The sequence below is a fragment of the Brassica napus genome, chromosome A1, assembly GCF_020379485.1.
Source record: "Brassica napus cultivar Da-Ae chromosome A1, Da-Ae, whole genome shotgun sequence".
Classification (NCBI taxonomy): Eukaryota; Viridiplantae; Streptophyta; class Magnoliopsida; order Brassicales; family Brassicaceae; genus Brassica; species Brassica napus.
This window is the reverse complement of record NC_063434.1, coordinates 8146620-8171315: the sequence shown is the minus strand read 5'-3', so window position 1 is coordinate 8171315 and position 24696 is coordinate 8146620. Positions and strand designations below refer to the sequence as shown.

The 24696-nt window shown below is 36.6% G+C and overlaps 4 protein-coding genes across 5 annotated transcripts; 2 read left to right on the top strand and 2 right to left on the bottom strand.

The window, feature by feature from the left end:
• Positions 1-107: 107 nt before the first annotated feature.
• LOC106442148 lies at positions 108-7418 on the top strand. Its single transcript, XM_048741708.1, has 21 exons — positions 108-775; positions 1080-1252; positions 1338-1409; positions 1553-1687; positions 1805-1923; positions 2004-2306; positions 2409-2496; positions 2595-2700; positions 2777-2890; positions 3327-3490; positions 3583-3703; positions 4052-4276; positions 4358-4548; positions 5072-5239; positions 5309-5414; positions 5725-5862; positions 6052-6213; positions 6319-6519; positions 6598-6792; positions 6864-6935; positions 7022-7418. Exons 1-21 carry the CDS (start codon positions 335-337, stop codon positions 7172-7174), a joined length of 3447 nt encoding a protein of 1148 aa, XP_048597665.1. The 5' UTR covers positions 108-334; the 3' UTR covers positions 7175-7418.
• A 2558-nt stretch (positions 7419-9976) lies between these two features.
• Positions 9977-11433, bottom strand: BNAA01G13970D. 2 transcript variants are annotated; one of them, XM_048741702.1, is made up of 6 exons: positions 11052-11433; positions 10892-10970; positions 10666-10823; positions 10555-10582; positions 10334-10442; positions 9977-10212 (listed from the first exon to the last, which is right to left on the bottom strand). In XM_048741702.1, exons 1-6 carry the CDS (start codon positions 11295-11297, stop codon positions 10131-10133), a joined length of 702 nt encoding a protein of 233 aa, XP_048597659.1. In that variant the 5' UTR covers positions 11298-11433; the 3' UTR covers positions 9977-10130. The 2 variants fall into 2 exon arrangements, with proteins under 2 accessions (XP_048597659.1, XP_013739321.1); XM_013883867.3 differs by having other exon boundaries at positions 10666-10820; positions 11052-11432.
• Positions 11434-15629: 4196 nt separating this feature from the next.
• LOC106442110 (rho GTPase-activating protein REN1) lies at positions 15630-22426 on the top strand. The gene is given in 24 exon segments (XM_013883840.3): positions 15630-16138; positions 16281-16349; positions 16557-16593; positions 16748-16824; positions 17142-17212; positions 17332-17410; positions 17736-17880; positions 18175-18291; positions 18370-18447; positions 18534-18589; positions 18668-18737; positions 18960-19044; positions 19234-19477; positions 19588-19842; positions 20021-20317; positions 20427-20491; positions 20707-20767; positions 20886-20969; positions 21075-21188; positions 21268-21339; positions 21341-21438; positions 21540-21606; positions 21702-21836; positions 21929-22426. Coding segments are annotated over 24 exon segments (2850 nt in total). The 5' UTR covers positions 15630-15994; the 3' UTR covers positions 22259-22426.
• A 38-nt stretch (positions 22427-22464) lies between these two features.
• Positions 22465-23744, bottom strand: LOC106442126 (mitochondrial uncoupling protein 4). Its single transcript, XM_013883853.3, has one exon. It carries the CDS (start codon positions 23556-23558, stop codon positions 22611-22613), a length of 948 nt encoding a protein of 315 aa, XP_013739307.1. The 5' UTR covers positions 23559-23744; the 3' UTR covers positions 22465-22610.
• Between the last annotated feature and the right edge of the window lie 952 nt (positions 23745-24696).

Below are 24696 nucleotides of genomic sequence, written 5' to 3'. Positions count from 1 at the left end.
CACAACGACGCCGTTTCGAGTGTCTCACCAACTGGTCTACCTTTCTTCTCTACCCCTTTCCCAAATTTGAATTCCCTAAATTTTTTTGGAATATTAAAAAGTATCAAAAAAAGATTTCCAAAACTAAAATAAAAATACAAAAATCAATTTGAAATTCACAGATTTGGATCCTCTCTCTCTCTCTCCATAGCTCCTCCCCCTGAAAAGCTTCCTGATTAAGCTTTCTTCACCTCCTCCACCGCAAAACCTAGCCTCGATCTCTAAACTCCATAGCAATCTCGTGCTTCATTAGCTCATTTTTTAGCAACTTCCTTCACCTCAATCAAACTACACCATGATCTCCAACGAACGATTGAAATCACCCGCTCCAAAAGTCCTTAACGGCAACGAATCGGCCTCAGCTCCTGTTCCCGATGCTGACGCCACTGCTTCCGAAGACGATATGAGTGTAAACTCCGACGACGACGTTTCCCTCGATTCGTCTCCCGAGAACAGTAGAGTCTCCAGCGGCGTGGGCCGTAGCTACGGGAGGAACTCGTCTTGTTATACTTACTCCGAAGTGAGCTCCTCCAGAGACACTCTCGTCGTGGCTGCACGCGGACAGACGGAGCCTAGATATGATACTGATACGGAGGAGGAGGATGAATCGACGGATTCAGCTTCGAGCTCGCAGTTTTCTCCTCCGGCGGCGGCGAATGGGAGGAGGATTGACGGCGGTGTGTCTAGGGTTGAAACTCACTTACCGATTACGGACGGTGGAGCTTCCGCCGAGAAGGTTGAATCTCCTCGCATTTGTGTTCAAATCTCCGATCCTAGAGCATCATTACTGGATCCAATACGGTGTCGTATGATTATTGAGTTTTCTTTGTTCGTATAGCTATGATGAGTCGATGACTAATAAGATGCTAGATATGGAAAAGATGAAATTGCAATTTTTTTTTTCGTTTATTGTGGATGTATGTTACATCAGAGGATAATTGCTTGTCTTGGTTTAGTTTTACTTATATAATGGTGGAATAATAAGGATGTGATTTGTTTCTATATTGTTGTTATTCTCATAATGTTGTTTCATATTGCAGGAGCTTGATGACAAGTTTTCTTCTGAAGAAGTAAGCGATATTCCCAGTGCCCCTCCATTTTCAGGGGCAGCAGAGGAGTCTGAAGAAATCAAACCAGCGACTTCAGGCGTTCAAGTTTCAGAAGCCATAACAGAAGATTGTGTAGAAAGTAAAAGGACTGGCCATTTTACTAGGTATTCTCGTTTATTTTCGCTTTTTTATTAAAATGAATTCTGAATTTTGCTAAACCATTGTAACGTTTTGCTTCTGTTCCTGTAGAACTAGTGCTGCTTCTGAGTCATTTGGGCCATCTGATCAACATCCAGCTCGGCTGCCAAATTTTCATGCAAGGTAATTAGGATTTCTGATTAGCGTGTTTACTGCTTCAGAAATTTAATATAGAAACATAGAAACCCCAGTGTTATCTTCAATCAGTGTAGTAAACAAGTTTGATTATTTTTAAACACTGCCGCGTATTTTTGTGTATCCTACAGTGCTCGCGGGCCATGGCATGCTGTGGTTTCCTATGATGCATGTGTACGCCTTTGCCTTAATGCCTGGGCAAAGGGCTGCATGGAGGCTCCCATGTTTTTGGAAAATGAATGTGCTCTTTTACGAGAAGCATTCGGGTGAGTATATTATTTACTTGTAGACATTTTATATTGCTTTATACAAACTGAATTCGAAATCCACATGCCTCACAAGCACTTATTGAATAACAATTTTTGGTTTAAACTGAAAAACAGGTTGAAGCAACTCCTTTTGCAATCGGAGGAGGAAATGCTGGTGAAGCAATCTTCACAAGCTCCGCACGAGGGAGTTGCACCAAAACCCAAGAAAAACATTGGCAAAATGATGGTGCAAGGTAAACTTTCCATGTTCCATCTGCTTCTTTGGCTGCCATCCTGTAACCAGTAGGCGTAATAAACTTGTCTACTTTTGCAGTACGACGTGTAAAAACCGTTTTGGATGCTCCAACCGGTTGTAGTATATCATCTTTGAAGCCATCGCTGATAAAGTTTGAGAAAATCCGGATTCACTTTTCCAATTTATCAACACGCATATCTTCAGGATGGCGGGCTCTAAGGAAGATCCATGTTCGTGTGCCAGCAAATGGTTCTTCTCTTTCACGTCAAAGCCTAGGATATGTACATGCCAGTACACAGTACTTAAAGCAAGTTTCTGGTCTCCTGAAAGTTGGTGTCACAAGTCTACGCAATAGTTCAACGTCTTATGATGTTGTCCAAGGTATGTGAAAGTTATGTCATCCATACTGCCCCAGTTCACTGCTTTTCTGTTTTTTTTTATGTGAGAACTTTTATAAATAATCCGTTTGGTCCTGTCATTCAGAAACATACTCATGTAGGTTAAGATTGAAAAGCTTAACTGAAGATGAGGCCATTATGATGCAACCCGGATCCGGTGAAGACCATGTTTTGTATGTACTTTCTACATTCCTCTTTCCCCTCTCTCAAGTCCACTTTGGGTAGCTTTCCATATCTGTGGTGTCTGACAAAGTACATGGAATTTCAACAGCTTTCCTGATAGTCATGGAGATGATCTGATTGTTGAAATACTTGATTCAAACGGGAAGGAATTTGGGCGTGTGCTTGTCCAGCTAGCTAATTTTTCTGAAGATTCGGTGAGCAATTTTTACCTACGTTTTTTTTTTTTTATGTTAGTACGTTTCAATTGCTGCTAATGAAGAATGCATACAGGCTGAGAAACTTCGCTGGTGGTCTGTTTTTCGTGAGCCAGAACATCAACTTGTGGGGAAACTCCAGCTCTATATTAACTATTCAGCAAGTTTTGATGATAACAGCCATTTGAAGGTGTGTTAGCTACCTATCATTATATTTGGTATCTTTGATGCTCTCTACTTTTTTTTGCTTCCTGTTAGTGGATTGGCATCTCTTTTTAGTAGACTGAGAGACACTCCAGTGTTCCATTTCCTTTTGAGCAACTTTTACCTTGTTGATCGTAACAACAACAAACTCTTCTTTTGTTGATAGTAACTAGATGATTTAACCAGTAAATATTATATTATAAGAGTTGTTGATTTTAGACTTTTCATTAGCAATTTTATTAAAAGATGGGAGCGTTATGGTTGTCTAAGAGCTCATGCTCCTCTCTATGTTAATTAATTGAAAATCCATCCTCCATTTGAAGTATGTGTATCCTCTGTAGATTATGTCTCCGAACACAGATATCAAAATTATTGTATAGTGCTCAGAAATTTTGGTATATAATTTTTTATTCTTTCTTTAGTGTGGTTCTGTTGCGGAAACAGTCGCATATGACCTAGTCCTGGAAGTGGCCTTGAAAATGCAACGGTTTCAGCAAAGAAACTTGTTGTTATATGGGTCATGGAAATGGCTTTTGGGGGAATTTGCCTCCTATTATGGGATTTCAGATACCTACACTAAGCTCAGGTATACCGTACAAACTTTCTATTTTTCTATCTCGTCATTTGAAGACATGCTATAACTCCATTTTGACTATCTTACTTGTTTTGTGCTTTAAGGTACTTGTCATATGTGATGGATGTCGCTACACCGACTTCCGATTGTCTCCAATTGGTGCATGACTTGCTAACGCCTGTCATCATGAAAGGAAATGGCAAGAGCGCGTTGAGTCATCAAGAGGTAAATCCGCAGTCATCTATTATTTTTCTTTGCCAAGAATAGGATTTGACTCCAAAGATAGCTTATATACTTTGATCATAATACCTGACTCATTGCACCACATTAGCAATATTATTGTGTTATTCACCGTCGTATTCATAGGTGTGCATGCAATGCAATGGTGAATGACATAGTTAGACTTCACGTAGTTGCTCATGTAGCAATTTTAAGCATCAAACACTACGTCATATCACCCAAGTTATTTCTGTTTGCTGTTGATTTTTTTGTTCTTGTGAAAGCATAATAGTCTTGTCCTACACATGCGCTTTCTGCTTCTGAACCTCCTTTTTTTTTCTTTGCTTTCAACAGAATCGGATCCTAAACGAAATCAAGGACCAAATTGAGCAGATTCTGAAGCTGGTCTTCGAGAACTACAAATCTCTTGACGAGTCCTCATTCTCTGGAATGAATAATGTAGTCAGTTCTGCAACAGGAGTTCCAGCGCCAGCACTCACTCCTGCTGTTAAACTGTACATGCTTCTGCATGATATCTTGTCTCCCGAGGATCAGACTAATCTTTGTCATTACTTCCAGGTATAGCATGAAACCTCTTAATTGCCTTACCTTACTATTGGTTAGTTTTTCTCATCTATTTGGCATCAATGCTTTTGATAGGCAGCAGCAAAGAAGAGATCTAAAAGGCATATGGGTGAGACAGATGAGTTTGTTACAAACAACAGTGATCCCAATATTTGGGATCCTTCTGCAATGTCGGCTGCTTACCAGAAAATGACTATGGTCTGCAAGAATGTAAAGAATGAGATTTATACTGATATTGAGATCCAAAATCAAGATATACTTCCCAGGTTAGTATGACAAATCATGTTCAGTTAGTCTTCTATTCAGCTATTTCTAAATAATTGGTACAAAAGATAATTGAATGCTACTGTTTTCCTAAATATCCGACTTCAGGTAGATCTTCAACCAAAATATTCTTTGCTGACCAACCCTAGTCTACTATAGTAAACACTGTTACTTGGTCACAACTCAGAAGCTCTTTAGTTTCATAGTAGTGCTAAACTGGCAATATTTTCATCGCTCAATAGACAGACTTGTCAATATCTTAACTAGACGGCAAAGTTTTTCCAGAGATTTGATAGAACTTTTTCTCCTGCCCTTAGCTTCTCTTTTAGTCTTTGGTTATACCTAATTGGCCTCATCCATACTATTGCCTTCATGTGTTATTTGTCATATTTGAGCCAATGTTGTACCATTATAGTATAAAAATTTATGTGATTGACATGTTTAGATGTGTACCGCACCTAAGGGCCTTGTAGCATCTTCGTGCAGGTGTTGATTGACCAATGTTTGCTATATTGTTTTATGCAGCTTTCTTGACCTTCCAAACCTGTCAGCGTCCATATATAGCACTGATCTCAGCAACAGACTTCGAGCATTCCTTGTTGCATGTCCGCCCTTTGGTCCTTCACCAACAGTTGCAGAGCTTGTGATTGCAACTGCAGACTTTCAACGTGATCTTTCCAGCTGGAACATTAGGTAGGTCGTTTAAACTATTTGATTTTTTTTTGTCAATTGTTTTGACTGGTTTCATGTTTCATTTTACAGTCCTATCCAAGGCGGTGTTGATGCAAAAGAGTTGTTCCACCTATATATCATGATTTGGATTCAAGATAGGCGTCTTTCATTACTTGAATCATGTAAACTTGATAAGGTATATATATATGGATTCTCTGTGTGTTATCTTTTATTTTGGAGATGCAAAAGTATTTTTGCGAAGATTAATATGTTACAAAAGCTGAGGCTTGACACAAATATATAGTTTAACTGAAAAAGACACAAATAGAGATATATTTACTGTGTGAATTATGATTCATGTGAATAGCTGGATGTGGGTGTTGTTCTGGATTCGTATGTAAATTAAGTTGATCCATACTTTTCTCATCTTTCATTCTTCTCAGCTTATGACGTTTTATTGAGAAGCTAACTTTTATGTTTCATTACGAAACCTGTCATTTTATCAGGTAAAATGGTCTGGAGTCAGGACACAGCATTCAACAACCCCATTTGTTGATGAAATGTACACCAGACTGAACGAGACCATTCAAGACTATCAAGTTATCATTTCTAGATGGCCGGAATATATCTTTGTTCTTGAGAGTGTAAGTTTAGGTGTTCCTTGACGCCTTTTGATTCGCAACTCTGAAAATATTTACTTGTGTATTCAGTATATCTATGGTGCGTATTTGGATTCTAGGGATTTTCATAATCAGGGATTACCGGATTAGCAATTAATTTTTTGATCTTAAGAAATAGGATTGAATAGAATGACATAAACTGTGTTTCTTTAGGCTATTGCTGATGTTGAAAAAGCAATTGTGGAAGCTCTGGAGAAGCAGTATGCAGACGTCTTAGCACCTCTCAAAGAAAACTTGGCTCCAAAAAAGTTAAGCTTCAAGTATGTCCAGAAGCTGACCAAAAGAAATGTGATTGCATATACAGTCCCGGATGAGGTGAGCATAATGTCTCTACATTTTTTTCTTTAAATTTTGTGAAAGGAAGATTTGTTTTGCTGAGAAGTTTCTTTATCTGCTGGGTTTCTTTATCTGCTGGTGTAGCTGGGCATTCTACTAAACTCCATGAAGAGAATGCTTGATGTTATAAGGCCAAAAATAGAGGCTCAATTTAAATCGTGGTCTTCATGCATTCCTGATGTTGGGAACGCCGCTCCTGGAGATCGTCTTTCCGAGGTGACAGTGATGCTCAGAGCCAAGTTTCGAAATTACCTTCAGGCTGTGGTCGAAAAATTGGTAGAAAATGTGAGTCCATGTTTTGTACTCTTGTTAAATCCCATTACTAAATGCATGTGCTGTAATCAGTTATTTTGATTTTTTCAGAGCAAGCTACAAAAGACGACAATGTTGAAGAAGATTCTTCAGGATTCTAAAGAAAGTGTTGGAGAATCGGACATCAGAAGCAAAATGCATAACCTGAAGGAGCAGCTCACCAACACAGTGAACCATCTACATTCGGTTTGTGAGACGAATGTCTTCATCGCATTGTCCCGAGGATATTGGGATCGTATGGGACAGGTAACTATTCTAACAGTCTCGCGTGATATTTTGCGGTGTTGGAGATCTGATTTTTCTTCTGCGCATGACAGATTGTTTTAAGCTTTTTGGAGAACAGGAAAGAGAACAGAGCTTGGTACAAAGGCTCTAGAGTTGCCGTCTCTGTAAGAACCCTATGGAAACTGCCATTAAGTTTTGATTGTACGACTCTAAAGACTTGACCTCATATGTGTATTATTGGTGGCTGCAGATATTGGACGATACATTTGCAGCACAGATGCAGCAGCTGCTAGGCAATTCGTTAAAAGAGCAAGACCTGGAGCCTCCGAGATCTATTGTGGAAGTTCGCTCTATTCTTTGCAAGGACACTGCAGTTAGTAAATCCAAGTCTTTTTACTACTGAAAATGCTCGAAGAAGGATCAGATCTCATTTGCTCTTCTGCTTGAAGCTGCAAGTATTTTGCTTGGTGGAGCAAATTGTCGAAACCTTCAGATAGCTTTGGGTACAAAATAAAATACGATGGTTAGTTTACCACGTTTTTCTTTAATACTAATGTGTCCATATATTAGAAGACTGGTACGAGTTGTGATAAGAGTTGAAACAACACGATGAAGTGGAATACAAAACTCTTTATTAAAGTTGACTATTGACTAATTCAAGGAATCTAATTAACCTCTGGGAAAGCTGGATAAACAAAGGCTAAAGAAGAAACAAGTCCCTGCGTTGGACGTTAACAACACCAAACTATGTCTGATTATGTAAAGATGGTTCATTGCTGATGATTAGTGAACGTGAAGATTATATGATTAACTAGGATAAGACCCGCGCCTTGCGCGGGATTAAGTTATTATTTTTGTTATATTTTGGAGAATGAAACAATAGTTTGGCTTCATTTGGATTACGGGTGTTCAATCCGGATATCGGGTTGGTTTCGGTTCGGTTCGGTTTTTTTTTGTATTTGGTTAGTAAAATATAACCACTATTCTAAATCCATATTTACTTTGACTTTAGTCTTTCACATACTTTTGAAAGATTTCAACTGGACGACTAAATTGATCAGCCAATCTTGTTGCTTTAAATCATTAGTGTTTATATATATATATATATATATATATATATATATATATATATATATATATATATTATTTAGTTTGAATATTTATTAAATAAAAATTCATATGCGTTATATTTTATGATCATTTTTAACTTATTATAACAAAAAAATAATCTATTGATCACAAAATTTTCAGAGTGAGAATATTCAAATTTCTAATAATATATAGACGTTTTGAAAAATTCAAATATAACATATAAGAAAAAATATAAATGTTTTTATTATATATTTAATGTGATTTTTAATATCTTTCAATAATATAAAATTAAAAAAAAGAACTAAGATACCAAAATTGTTATCAAATATTTATTATTCATAATAATTAATTTTCATATATACGTTAATCATATTAGGTAATTTCGTAGCTTCTAATTAAGGAAAGTGCAAAAAACATTTTGGTAGATTATTTATCAATTCGATAGTTAGTTTAATAAAAAATATAATGTAAGTCAAGATGGACCAACCTATTTTTCTAAGAATAGTATATTTTATATAGTCATTTATTAAATGAGAATTTATAATCATACAGTTCTATGATCATTCATATCATTTTATAACTGAATATTTAAATCATCGATAACAAAATTTTCAATGTGAAATCTTTAATAAGTTTATAATTTATAAATGTTTTTGAAAATTCATTGAAAGTTTTAATATTAAAATATTTATGTAATCTTATGGTATATAGTATAATATATATATATATATATATATATGTTTTATTATTAAATGATATTTTTTACTCATATGGTTTTAAAATAATGTGTATCTTCTTATAATATTAAATAAAAGTTCATATTAATACAATTTTATGATCATTTGTAACTTATTATGACAAAAAAAATAATCTATTGATCACAAAATTTTTTGAGTGGGGATCTTCAAATTTCTAATAATTTATAGACGTTTTGAAAAATTCAAAATATAACATATAAGAAAAATTATAAATTTTTTTATTATATATTTAATGTGATTTTTAAATATATTTTAATAATATAAAATTAAAAAAAGAACTATGATACAAAAATTGTTATCAAATATTTATTATTCATTATAATTAATTTTCACATATACGTTAATCATATTAGGTATCGTAGCTTTTATTTAAGGAAAGTGCAAAACAATTTTTGGTACGTTATTTATCAATTCGATAGTTAGTTTAATAAAAAGTGTAATATAAGTTAAGATGGACCAACCTATTTTTCTAGGAATAGTATATTTTGTATAGTTATTTATTAAATAAGAATTTATAATCATACGGTTCTATGATCGTTCATATCGTTTTATAACAAAATATTTAAATCATCGATAACAAAATTTTCAATCTGAAATCTTTAATAAGTTTATAATTTATAAATGTTCTTGAAAATTCATTGAAAGTTTTAATATTAAAATATTTATGTAATCTTATGGTATATAGTGTTTAATATATATATATATATATATATATATATATATTTATTTTATTATTAAATGATATTTTTTACTCATATGGTTTTAAAATCATGTGTATCTTCTTATAATAAAAATGTTAAACCATTGATCATTAATTTTTAACATAATAATTTTAATAGTTTTAGTCATTTATTATCGTTTTTAAAAATTCAAAATATGACATATACGAAAAAATCTAAATTTTATTTTTATAGCTAATTTGATTGTTTAATTTATTTTAATAATATAAAATTAAACAAAAAATGATGGAGGAGATATACATTGTTATCAAATCTTTATTATTAAACTCATTAATTGTCATATATATATTAGTCATTTATGGTAATTCCGTAGGTTTTATTTAAGGAAAGAAAATATCATATCATATCATTATATCATATAGTTTGACCAACTTATGTATCTAACAACATATAAAAATCGAATGTGGACCTACTTATTTTTCAATTGAATGTAATTGACTACCTAATTGAATGCCACCTATGCATTGGGGCATCTTTTAATTAATACAAAATTGAGGTTACATCTTTTCAAATGTTTCTCAATTAATATATAAGGGATATCGCCTTCAGGATTTTCAGTCTTTTCAGAATTGAAATTTCATCACGCCGATAGTTCAGAAACAAGCACATCGAATATGAGATCAAACTAATCATTTTAACATTGCATGTTGAGAGTAAACATCACAGAGAATAAGAATCAAACAAAAGGCATATGTACAAATATAAATTAAATTGATATAAAACATTGCAGAGTGTTGTAACTTTATGAGCACCACGTGAGCGAGACAATTCAGACAAGCTTTGATATGGCCTTGCAAGACACCCAGAAGGCTTTGGATGCAATACTCAGGATCACCGGGTTTTGATAGATCCTGTGGTCAAAAAAGAGAGTTAAAAGGATAAATTAGATTTGTGAGAAAAACTAAGAAGCATTCATACAAACTAAAGAGAAGGAATGTGTTAAAAAAAAAGAGTGTGTGATGTATCATGTACCCTATCGCAGTTGCGCTCCAAGATGCAACGTTGTAAATAACTTTACTTCCTTCCCATGCTTTACGAAGCTTCCCCTTTCTCTTCTTCACTGAAAACATGGTGCTGAGTGCTACAACCGCAGTTCATAAACAAACTCTCTTAGTATCTACTAAAACTATTTGATAAGGATAGATTTTAGAGCTAGGTTTCTAATTGTGACACATGGAGGTTAAAGATATTACCTTTCTGAAGCTGATCAGGTGATATATCCTACACAAAGCCAACACTAAGAATAAGTTGATGACACAGACATGAAACAGAACAGACACGAGGATAGGCCTTAGTGAACGTACCTTAGTCTGTTTAAGGGAAGATAAATAAGTAGCCATGAAACAAGCAATACCATCAGCTATATCTTCTTCTCTAACAACAACATAATCATCTTCCGTTTGAACCACACCCAATATATCATCTTCACTAACTACGTCCCAAGAGCTACCTTCTTCTTCTGCCAAATTCAATAACTTAAAAAAAAAAAAAAGTTTTATCTCTACAACCAATAAGCAAGACTTATCTTACCAGCAAGTGAAACTTGAGCTAGCTCTATCTTCTCCCTAAAGCCATGACATTCAACTCTAGACTTGATAAGATCATAGAACTGCACAATAACAACATAAACACAAAACAATCAAGGATCGAGTCACAAGCTCAGAGAGGGTGAGGGTATAGAAGCATATACTTTATCGGCTTCAGGATCTCCTGGAAACTCTTCTTCTTCCCTCTCCGATGAGCCAACGAGGTTGCTATTATCCTCTCCGGAACCACCTGTTTCGGTTTTATCTCCGCCGGGAGAAGTATCGGCGAGGTTTAGCAGCTCGAGAGCTCTCTGGCAATCGTCGAGTAGATTCTGCAACGTCTTCCGCTTTACACGAATACTATCCAAATCGACGGTACCATGAGCCGAGCTCGAGACCTCGATTTCCATGGGGACGAAGAAGACAATTGATTGATTGATTGATTGTTCTTCTTCAACCTTTATCGTCTTTTTGTTTTTTTTTTTTTGTTTAATTTCAACCGACGGCAATAGGAGGAAAAAAGGTAGAAGAGAGTCGTAAGTAGTAAGACAACAAGCAACTCTACATTTGTAAGGAATAGAATCTATCGAATCTTAATGAATTTTAATCTATAACAAAATTTTAATAATGTAGATTTAAATACTGTTTTCTTTTTCACGTAACCTATACAATTTTACGGGTGTCCGTACAGTGATTTTTAAACCAGCATTAAATCGTAACCAAATTTACAGCAACCCGGGGTTGACATCAAATAAAATAAAATTAGATTATTTAATCGAATCGAACCAGAAATTAGATGTGGTTACAAAGCCAAAATCGGATGAAAGAAAGCACCGGTTTAATCGGGAACTAAACTGACGGAGTGACGGACCAAGAATAATGCGCCTGGCGAGAAAAAAACCCTCCACATCTCAGACGCCGAGACCGAACCAGCTAAGTAGCTAACCGATCCCAACCAATGGAAAAAAAATTATGCATGGGATACTATATCAAACGCTTAGTTGCTGACAGACAAGCATGGTGATGTTTTATGACTAGACGTACAAAACATCATCTCTACAACTTCCAATCGTATATCACAATTCTATACAAACCGTCGCTTTTTTTAAAAAAATTTACAGCAGCCATATTTTAATGTTTTTTTGTTGCGTTTTCTTTTTGTTTCTCTGTTGTTTTTTTCGTAAATTGCAAGTTTACAACTCACACTTTTTTTTCCTGTACACATGCAACGCATTACAGTTTGTCTTCTTCTTATTCTTTTGCATTTGAAGATAACAAAAAGCATGACACCAAGTATGTTACTTCATTCGCAATAAGGCTTCGTCTACCTCTTGGTTAAACATCCATAGTCCCTCCATGTGCATCTCATGCATACCTAATACATAGGTTATAAATTATCATTCCTTAAGCATGATTATACTGATCACTATAAACTATTAATGTATATTTTCCTCCGAATACCACAAACACCCACAAACACGCATTGCACCAAACCTCTTGCTCTGCGTTATGGAGGTGATGTGCAAGCTTGTTGGGTAAAATATGCCAAGCACATCAATTCAAATGTTGGAAGATGCTGAGCTGGAAAAGAATAAACTTAAGGTTTCTGTCTTTACGAAACCACTGACACATGTTGTGTCCGACAGTGTTACATAAGGCATGCGGAGTGGTGAATACCATGTGGATGCAAGATGTTGAGATTGAATAGGATACACTTGATGAGCAAGTTTATGTTTAGGAGAAAATGCAAGAAGATAAACTTGTGATCAAGTTTATGCTTTGAAAATGAATAAGTACAATTCTAAAAACAATGAAAGCTGTCCATATTCATGGTTTTCTTGTATGATATTCGAACTACGGTTTTGTAAATATGGAGATCATTATAAAATAGCAAGGGTCGATGAGAAATGGACACAACACTCGAAGTTGATTTTATATAGGAGTGAGAATCTCTTGAGAGTGTTTTTGGGTCGTCATGAGTCAGAGAATAACATATCAGGTGACATAGAGACATAAGTTAGATAGCTTATGAATTTTTCTGTAGCAATTATTACGATGTTAGCAAGTTGTGTAAGGCTGATTAAGCAAGTCTTGGAATAGATTGTTTAAAGTAATTTTTGGTATAGCAAAAGATGTTTGTTAATCCTATTGTTTTTTTATCTTCTGCCATATTGTGTTGCATCTTGAACTTACAAAGACTCGTATATTTTGTTTATCATATGTTATATAATGTAAAAACCATAGAAATTTTGAGCAAGACATCCTCATAACTAAGAATTCTTGCTTAAGGGGTTTCCGCCTCAAAAATAATACCACATAGGAGGCCAGTTATATGTCGATAAATTTTTGTCCATGTATTTTATATGGGGTTAAAAGAAAATGTAACATATATTAAAATTACGTTCTTATATGTTTGTTGAATTATATAGGGATATCATGGTCCTCACTAAAGTGGGTCTAGACTAGGCACGTGTTAGTAGTTTACGTTTTCGGCACACGTGTCGGTCTCTTGTCCATGACGATGCCGAAATTTCACTTTTTCAGTAGTCGGGACTCGAAATCAAGTGGTTTCATCGTATTGGGCTTCACCCTCAAATTAATCACCACTGGACCACAAGCGCGGTTAAAAATACATTCTTATTATCCTTCATTCGGGAACTAGCCCGCTTCCCATTACTCAAGAGGGCAATCCCCGTCTATATTGTTCGATTATTGTTAGTTTTACAAATTATAAGTTTACGAGTCTTCAAGATCGTATATTACATATTATGGATAAGGCTATCCTCTTGTGCACTTGAATTGTCGCAATGCTGTATATGTGCATTTGAACTCAGAATTAAACTGAATTCTGTCTTTATTTAGATCATTACCAGTTACATCCTTTTGGTTCAGATGCGATGCGATTACCCATGTGGCATATATCTCACATAAGTGGTAGGAATGTTCGCTAGAGCCGAATTTAATTTGGACACATCCTTGTGGAACATTGGTTTTGATCTCCAACATTTTTAGAGATTACATACAAAGATACAAGCCCCTAAACTTTGGAAAAAGTATTATAAAATATTATCAAAGTTGTGTTTCAAAAAAAAAAAAAAAAAAAAATTATCAAAGTTCTTAGGAAACGTTTATAAACTCCAAATTCTCAGATGAGATCATGATATTCGCATAAGTCTTAGTGGACTGGAGACTAACCACCATTTCTACCATTTCGAGTTACAAAAGGGACATACGGAGCATAAGTGTTTTCTAAAAAATAAAGGATGTGAAATAGGCTAATCCTTGTCCAAATGAGCTTTTCCATGACAGCCCACAACCAACAAAGAAAACTCGAATTTGTAATTCAAATCCTGGATTGCATAATTGAATTATACTGAAACACCCATCAAAGAAATCAAAATTAATGGGAAAACGAGACGAATGAATCGAGTCCCCCATGCACGCAACAGCGGTATCCAAAAGATAACTAGTTTAAATTATTCAAACGAGAGTAGAGAATAAATTAATCAAAACAAAGCTGCACATTAACAGACACACACAAAAAAAAAAGAGAGTGGTGATGGATGATCGTGCTCGGCACGATTTAGTAGAGTGTGGTCAACTGGTCATAGGGTCAACCAATGCAAGGGTGTACTAAGGTTGTCACAAATCAAATAATTTTCTTTTATCTACTAGTATTATTTAGGGAATTAGAGACTTATATATCAAGAGAAGAGGATATAAAGAACCATTAATCCATGTATCAAAACTAGAGATTAGAGAGTAATTATAATAAGACTGGAAATGTGTATATTTCTTCAAAAAAAAAATTGTTTGTTTGTTAAGAAGTTCAATCCGGATATCGGTTCGGTTTCGGTTCGGTTTTTTTCGGTTTTCGATATTTCGGTTAGTAAAATATAACTACCATTCTAAATCCATATTTACTTCGGTTCGGTTCGGTTTATATACCGTCGGTTTTCGGTTTATTCGGTTTTATACCAAAAAACATAATTATTTTGTTTGAGATCATATTATATAAATTTTAGAGTCATATTATCAATACAGTCATTTATTAAAAATATATTACATGTTCAAATAAATAAACAAAGAAGTAAAAATGCTTATACCATCAAATAAAATAATCAAATCTATAACTAAAATCAAAGCTTGAAATTTTGAAAATAAAAATATGAAACAAAACAGAAACATGAAAGAAAAGTTTTTCCACTCTTCCATATTTAATGTTCATTAAAGTCATGTTTTTTCAATTGAAAATTTTCCATTAATTATTGTCCATCAAATTTATAATCTTCATATTAATTTAGTGAACACTAAAATAAAGCAAAAAGATCAAAAAGACTTAGAAAATAAGATGTTTGAATTGCAATGTATTGTTATTTAGTTATAGTTCAAGTGTTTTACAAATTAAGGTTTTTTATTACTATAAAATTATGGTAATAGTTATTAACACAAATTTAACTTATGTAACAAATAGATTTTCATGTATTGTTATAAAATAGATACATATTTACATATTTCTACTTTTAATCGGTTTTGTTCGGTTTATTCGGTTTAATCGGTTATATACCAAACCATATCCAAATCCTACGGTTTTTATAAAATTATATCCATTCGGTTTATATGGTATATACCAAAACCAAACCATATTGTCTATTTCGGTTCGGTTCGGTTCGGTACGGTTCGGTTTTACCATATTGAACGGCCCTATAAGAAAGGGTATGGAAAAGAGAAGAGGTCAAAAAGAGGGAAAGTTTCCCTCCAAGAAGTGAGAGGGGGATGATGACGTGTACAAGTGCCGAATAAAAACAAAAACGCTCTCTTCACGCCCATGATTTTCGCTTAACCTCTTCCTCTCTCAAAAAACCATCGTTGAACAAACACATCAATCAAATCAAATCTCTCTCTCTCTCTCTAAAAATCAATTGCAATTTTATTTTTTTTCAAAATTTTAAAAATTATTCATCGTCCAGATCAAAATCAAGGTTTTTGTGTACTCTCGAATTAACACTTCTTATGATCTGAGATCGGCTGTATCGAATTTGATCGGACATTCTTCTCTCTCTTTTGGATTCAGTGCGGCATTTCAATGGCGTGAAGCATCAAAGTCATGGCTCCTACCAAAAACGCAGAATCTTCTTCTTCGTCATCTTCTTCACAGCCTCCTCCTCAGGTGCAGCCACCACAACAACAACAACAGAATCAACAGCAGCAGAATAGCAATCCTCATGAACAACAAGACCTGGAGACTCATGTTCGTCTCTCTCTCTCTCTTCTCTGATTTTCGAAATCCATCTCTATTCTTCTTCCAGTTTTCCGATGATGCTCAGTGTTTGCTTCTCCGTCAGAATATTGATCAATATTTGTTTTTTTTTTTAAATTCCTTCCTATCATAGGGCGACACGTGTAGCATTCCACAGTCTGGAAACGGAAACGCAGACTCGCGTTCTCGTGGTGGCAACACGGTAAATTACTTTCTAATGTGTTGCGTTTAGCATTGAACATTCATATAATCATCAAGAAGTATCTGCTGTTTTTCCAATGTGAAAATTACATTCGGAGAGAAGGATTGGTATATATATATACTCTTTGATGGTTTCAGTAGGCAAAAGAGAGACATCATGTTAGATATCTCTGAATCTCAGTGAGTTGTATACTTTCTACTTGTGTAGGTATTCAAAAGTGGACCATTATATATATCGTCAAAAGGTATGTTCACTTCTCAGGATGAGATTCTTAGGTCAAGTAGCCTTTCTTATTTTTGTGTGTTGTTGATATCTGTTTCTTTCTCCCTGAGAAGATGCCGCATTTCCAGCTTTCGCTTAAATGATTAATAAGTTTTAACTGGTTTTCTTTAACGCAGGGCTTGGATGGACGTCTTGGAAGAAAAGATGGTTTATTTTGACGCGTACTTCACTCGTTTTCTTTCGGAGTGACCCGGTAAGCTTTCATATTCTGACCAAGGGTGCTGCGAAATTTTACCTCCTTGTGCGTTTTCTAGAGGGGTTAGAGGGTTCACGGTATTTATATTTGTTATTACCAAATCACAGTAAGCTCCGACTGTTTCTCTGTGAATATGAGAGTGTCATACATCAATTTCTTTGAGCTTTTCTTGAACTTAACTCACACGTGAATAAAGTTCCTTGAAAAAAATTGGGGGGGGGTGGGGGATACTATAGCAGATATAGTTTGTTCAGGGGATGAGACTGTTATTACAGAGGCTGGTTATCTCACATTTTTCTGTTTTATTTATACAGAGCGCAGTCCAACAGAGAGGCAGCGAGGTTAATTTAACCCTTGGGGGAATTGATCTCAACAATTCAGGCAGGTTGGCTTATTGTTTGAATCATTATGGTTTTTATTACTATAGTCTTTAACTAATGTATGATGTTAATACATCTGGTTCGGTTTTGCTAACATCATATAACTTCGGACTACTTTTTGTAGTGTGGTTGTTAAGGCTGATAAAAAGCTGTTGACTGTTCTCTTCCCTGATGGCCGTGATGGACGCGCCTTTACACTCAAGGTTTCTTCAAAACTTTTCTTTTCTTTCCGTTGCTGTTTCCTTATCACCCTAATCTTATTATTATCAGTTGCATCCATCTCATCTGTGCATCTTATCTTACGTTCTGATATTTTTATGCTGACTTCTTGTTCATTTCATAACCGTTACACTCCGCTGTAACTTTCTGTCGTAATATGCTCTAATCTTTATCATCTCTATTACATAGCAAACTATAGGTTGAAACGTAAATTTGTATATGAACTCGATGATTAAAAATTAGCAAGGACCGAGATTCAGTGATGGATGGATCAACTTTGCATTCTGATTTGATACTTTTTTTTGTTAGGCCGACACTATGGAGGATTTAAACGAGTGGAAAGCTGCTCTAGAAAACGCTTTGACACAAGCACCTAATGCTTCTCATGTTATGGGTCAAAATGGTATCTTCACAAATGATCATGCAGATGCCCCTGTCAGTGTTGAAGAACAGAGTATGTTTGTCACTTTTCTAATAACTTAGTCTTTTTAAATTCATGTATTACAACAAGATCTGTTTTGAGTGTTGTGAGAATGTCAAAGTTTTGTCCTCTCTAGAAAACCTAGCGAGTTGGGAATATATTACCATGTAAAAACATAAATTCCCTTCGTCTGGAGCTCAAGGCTGACAAGTTAGTATTCAAAAGCTCACAAGAATGTGGACACAGTTTAGGCAATCGGTGACTTCCAAAGATTAGGTTCTCTTTCAATTCATTTGGACAATGATGCATTTTCCCACATTTTTACAGAAGACGAGACACCAACAAGATCAACTGTCATTGGAAAACCAGTTTTGCTTGCTCTAGAAGATGTTGATGGATCCCCATCTTTCTTGGAAAAGGCCCTTAGATTTGTTGAAGATCATGGTATTAGCTTCAGGCTTTCAGCTTCATTTTCGGCTTCTTTTAGCCATATTGAGCATAAAAAACAACTTTATCTTGCAGGAGTCAATACAGAAGGAATCTTGAGACAAGCTGCTGATGTTGATGATGTTGAACATCGGATTCGTGAATATGAGCAAGGTTTTGAATCTCTGCATATACGCGATTAGGCCATCTGTTTTTCTGCATTGCGAATTAAAATATTAATACACAGTCACTTGGTTCAGGGAGGAATGAGTTCACTCCCACGGAGGATGCTCATGTTATTGCTGATTGTCTTAAGGTACCTGACACTTTTCACTACCATGCTGAGTTAGTCTTTCGCTCTTAACCCTCTCTAATTGTATCCATGAATGTGCAGTATGTTCTCAGAGAGTTGCCTTCTTCTCCGGTGCCTGCATCTTGTTGCAACGCCCTTCTGGAAGCTTGCCGTAAGTTTAACATTTTCTTCTTCTTTTTTCATTTCTTTTCTGTGTCTGAGGTCTTTTCTGTGTATTCCATTGAAGCTAAACACCCAAGCAATTATTTTCCTCGGGGTTTACTGTGACATTATATTATGAATTGTGGAGATTTACACAAATCTATTTCTGCTTTTTCCATGCTTCTCCCGGATGTTATACTTTACTGACATCTTCTCCTTGCAACATTATCAGGTTCTGACCGTGGCAATAGAGTCAATGCTATGCGGGAAGCAATTTGTGAATCATTTCCTGAACCAAATCGACGCCTTTTGCAAAGGTAGTCTCTTATCTGTTTTCACGTTTAGCTTACGAAAGTTTAGAGATGAACCGTTTTTATGCGCAAACCCACCAGTCATTTGAACTCCATGAATCTTATAGAGCCATCCACATCTCCAATTTGTCGAGCACGTTTTAGGGAGTTAGTTCACTTTTTGTTATTAATTATGTTTGTTTTTCTTCTTGGAAGAATCCTGATAATGATGCAAGTAGTGGCCTCTAACAAAAATGTGAACCGGATGAACACGAATGCTGTTGCAGCGTGTATGGCACCTTTACTTCTTCGACCTCTTCTGGCTGGCGACTGTGAAATTGAAAATGATTTTGATGTCGGCGGTGATGGCTCTATGCAACTTCTGCAAGCAGCTGCCGCAGCGAATCATGCCCAGGCTATAGTGATAACACTGTTAGAAGAATATGCCAGCATATTTGGAGTAAGATTGTACTTCTCTGCATAGTGATCCTCTCTTATTGCTGCAGTAGTATAGTGAAGCCTTCATTGCGTGCTTTTTCTTCTGGTTAATTAAATAGTCTATGGCTGCAGGAAGGTTCCTTATCGCCGGGCTTGTATTCCGACTCAGGAGAGAGTGGTAGTGGAACGGAGGTGGGGACAGATGATGAAGAGTATGACGATGATGATGATGAATATGATGGCACACAGGAATCTGCGGACTACACAGATGAGGAAGAGGACCTTGAAAATGAATCAAACGGATCATACAGTGAGAATGCCGCCTTGGACGACAACCATGGGAATGATATTGATCATGATGACCATAAGGCACGGTCATATACTAAGGTTCAATAACTAAACCATTTCCTAATAGAAAATTCTTGTTGATTACTAGATGATTATTAGCTTATTATTAAGAATTACATATGTGGATTCTAGAATTCTATTTGAAGTTTACACTTATGATTCAAGTTCCTTGGTCTTCATTCCATCTTACTTGACATTTGCATTGTTCATTTTGCAGGTAAATGATAATTTAAGCTCTGAATCAAAAACCCCAAAAGGAACTACGGAGCCCCTAGTTACTAAGAAGCTTTTATCAAGCTCTAAACGATCTTCACTACCACGGCATGATGATGCAAAAAGGGATGAAAATCGCCTGGTCAAAGGTGCTGATAATGCAGAGGTAAAGGGTGTTGCAGAGGTCGCAACAACTGAGGATAAAATCTCATCAATACCAGATGTGGCATCTGACATTAAGAAACCGTCTACACTATCCAGTCCACCTGGAGGAAGTAATAAGCGCTGGGGCCGTACCCCTGTGAGTTTCTTGTTTCGTTTCCATCCCGAGGGATTAGTTCTTGATGTGGTGTTCCTAGCTCTCAAGGGATCCAAACGTTTAGTAACAGTTTGGTCTTTTATGTGCCCAGGGGAAGAAAAACCTTTCGATGGAGTCTATTGATTTCTCAGCGGAGGTGGAAGTGTACGAGGACGAGTATGTAACATCATCTCATCTCTACAAGTGATTTAAATCTTTATGTTTCTTCCTCGTGACTTCTTTTTGTTGTATTGCCTTCAGTATTTAGATCAAAATCAAAAGCAGAACTTGTCATAACCTTATACTTGTTTAGACTAAAGTAGATCCTGTAAATCAACGTGGTTTACTACGCCTAAATAACTACTTAATCCGACAATGTTTATATTCTGCAGTGCTGACATTGAAAGACTCGAGTCAGCCAAATCGGAGCTACAAAACAGTATTTCAGAGGAGGTCAGAAATAAAAGTCCTGATGAGTGTGTTTTTGCTTTTGCTAACTAGTTCGCTATATAACTAGTGGCTTTTAACGAGTATACCCATTAACAACCTTCATTTTTTTTTTCTAGAACAGGTTAAAAATAATGCAGTTCTACAGGCTAGTTTGGAGCGACGGAAGAAGGCTTTGTACGTGAGGCGCGAAGCACTAGAGAAAGATGTAAGGCTTACAACAAAACCATATCCTAGCTACGTGATGTTTGTTTTTATTGAGTGTTTGCAAGTTCTTTTAGATATATGAATGTGCTTTACCTTCATCCTCTAGGTGGAAAGACTACAGGAACAGTTGCAGCTAGAGAGAGATAAGAAATCAGCCCTGGAAGCAGGACTGAAGATGTCAAAAGTGAATCAACCTATTCCAGAAATAGCTGATGAAAAGGTTAGTCTAGCAAAAAAAAAAAATATTTTTGTTTGGTCAAAAATACATGTCCAACTTGAAAGACATGTCTTTCTTACAGTTGAAAAAAGATCTGCACGACGTTGCTCAGGCGGAGACTGATATCGCCAACTTGGAACATAAGGTTGATGATCTTAAAAAAAAAACTTAGTCATCAGGACGCAAAAGCCTCTGGTTCAACGCATGGTGCCAGCAAAGAACCTCGGAGCATTCCAGAGAACAGTGCAAAAATGTAAGGACTCATCAACAGATTCACATTTTACCTCATAACCTATGCTTTCCTCAATCATATTTAACGCTTAGCACTAATCTTCTTTCAACTTTGTCTCACAGGAAGGAGAAACAAAAGGATACTGAAGCAGCTTCTACCCATGTATCCGAAAGGTCATCATCGCTTAAGGTAACACATTTGTAACATCTGTTATATACGTCTCTTAGCAGGTTTGTTTCTTCTTCCTCTGCAATAATGCACTACAGATCCGTCACATTTTGCAGGATGAGCAAGGGTCTGCAAGAGAAAATGAGACAGAGAAGCAACAAGATCAACGGAGCAAAAGCTCGCAACAAGAAACTTCACGTGGCAGCTCAAAGTCTGCTGGCATGTCAAAGAGGTCTGGCTCAAAGGGAGATGTAAGAAACAAAACACAAAACATACCCATCAAAATGCAACCAAATATTGTTCAAAAAAAGGAGAGCTAAAATAAATGAGTACAAACAAACAGGGAAATACAACAACTTCTGCACTTTCCAAATTGACAATGCGACTAAACTTCCTCAAAGAGAGACGGAGTCAGATCGCAAGCGAGCTCTCAAACATGGACAAAGGAAAAAGCACAGGGCAACCCAGTCCATCCTCGGTGCAAAACCAAAGTTTACAGCAAACGGAAAGAGAAACAGGATCAAACCAAAGCCAGAACCAGGAGTCACAGAGCAGCAAGCTCCACAGCCAGCATGTTCTTGACAGAGGAAGATCTGAGAACGGAGGAGACAGAGGCAGAGGAGGATCTGGAGGAAACCAACCCAGCACAACACCAAGGACCTTCTCCAGATAACCTCTTTATTAGAGCTGCTTAACCCCAACTCCCACTAATGTACAGCCATCATTTAACTCCAGGTCTATTTATATGCTTATTCTTCACCCCGCAAATAACATATTCATTCTTTTTAGTCTTTCCTTCAACTACACCTTCTATTTTGTTTTCTTAACTCTGCGTTCGATCTGTTATTTTGGTAGATACATTCACTCACAACAGTAAAAGAAACAAAAAAAATGATTTTTATTCTAACAACAATGCTTGAATATATCGAAAATGAATAAACCAATACAAAAATCCCCTATCAAATCAATACTACTAGTATTCTTCTTCTTTAGTCGTCGTCATCATCATAACCTCCAAAAGATAATCAAAAATCACGAAGCAGCTTCTTGACTTGCTCCAACGTAACAAAGAGCACAACAGTGAAAGGTCCTTGCCTACAAACCGTAGGAACAAACCCTTTATAAAGAGCCATCGGTCCTTCCGCTCTAACCGTCTTCACCGCACAATCCCACGCGCCTTTGTACTGAGCCTCCCCACCACGCGCCTCCACCTTCATATTCATCACCCTCGTCTTTATCACATCCACCGGATTCGACGCAACAGCCGCCACGATCCCCGCCGCGAAGCTCGCCACCACGTGAGTCCCGAGCCCATCTTTCATCCCCCCGCTCTCCACCATCCCTTCCTTGAACTGATCGTACGACGCGAGCTGCGCCGCCGTCACTATCATCGCCCTGTTGATCGTCAGAGCCGAGCCGCGCCACAGGCTCACCACGCCTTCTTGCTTCGCCATCCTCTTGATCGCGTCTCCTACGCCCGCGTAGTTACGACGCTCTGCCACGGGAAGCCTCCCGTCGGCTTGCATCCTTACCATCGCCACGTCGGCTGGGTTCCCGACGGCGGCTCCGATCCCGCCACCGACTAGCCCCGCGGCGATTTTACGAGTGAGACTCAGCTTACCGGACTCGGGATCAGTCCATTTGTTTTTCAACACCTCGTAGAGACCCATCCTGGTGGTGGAGTAGAGAGTCTGACGGAGGAGTGTGGCGGAGACGCCGGAGAAAAGCGCGGCGGCGCCTTCGGTTTTGACGAGGTTGATTCCGAGGGAGATGGGTCCTACTTTAGGGACTGAATGAGTCGTCTCCAGAAAAGCTGGGGGAGAATTGTGGAAAGCGAGAGCTGGACGGAGGAGAGTGACGGCGGAAGCTTCGCCGTGGAGCTGAAGGCGAACCTTGATGAGATCGAGAGGGTGAGTGGAGCAGCCGGCGACTACAGAGGCAATCCCACCTTCCACGAAACTTTTGACGCCCATTGCTATAAAAAAATTGGATTTTTTTTTTGTTTTCTTGTAATGTTAAGACCAAAGAGAGAAACTGAGAGATGTCTGAAGAAGAAGAACACTGAGAGATGAAGTATTTATAGTGAGTTTTGTGACGCGGTTTTGTGTTGTGGAGTAAGAGCGGAGCTGTTCAATGTTGACGAATGCTTTATTCCAGCTTCTTCGCAGTATCTGAGAGTGGTCTAATCATTAAAGTTAACCCTAATTGCTGTTGGGATTCCAGTCAGACTCGCCGGTTTTAAATCTAGTCAAAGCTAAAAAGACGTCTGTGCGCGAGACGGCCCATTGTTTTATTTTTGGGCTTACGTCGAGATTTAATTGGGCTTTTAAAGCCTTCTAAAAAGGTTTCACAAAAAATATGTATACACTCGGCAAAGCGACTACTGATAAATATTAATAGAAACAAGTAACCGAACTGGAAATTTCGGTTTTGAATTTGGTTACGGTTATGAGTTTGGTTTAATTCGGTAAGTTTTTTTCAAATAATTTGTTTTTCGGTTCGGTTTTCGATTTTCTAATTTTTTTTAAAGAAAACAGAAAAATAACCAAAAATAATTAAAAATAACCAAAAAATCGAACCAAAAATAACCAAAAAACTGAAAATAACCGAATTTAACCAAAATAACTGAATTGAACCAAAAATATCTGAATATTTTTATAAAACTATACCAAAATTAACCGAAAAATCGGTTATTTTCGAAAATAAAAACCAAAAATAACTGATAACCGAACCAAACAGAAATTTAATTCGGTTAATTTGTGAATTGGTTTTCAAAATTGCAGTTAACCAAACGGTTTTCGGTTTGGTTTCTGAAAACCGAAATCGCAAGCCTATTAACAAGTACGCGAACCTAGCAAAACCGCATGATAACATGCCAAGTAACAAGCAGACCTATCATTGCATTTGTATTCGGCTCACCACACCACTCGACGCATCCCTTTAGCATTTCACAAACATGTGCATTTAGAATCATCTGTTAAATATATAATACGAGTTAGTTTCAGAGGGCTAGCTGCCACTTAATCAAAAGAGGAGGTTGCACTTGGCGTCATTCCATTACGTTTATTAATTGACTTCTCCATAATCTCAAGAGCTGTAAATCGGTTTTTA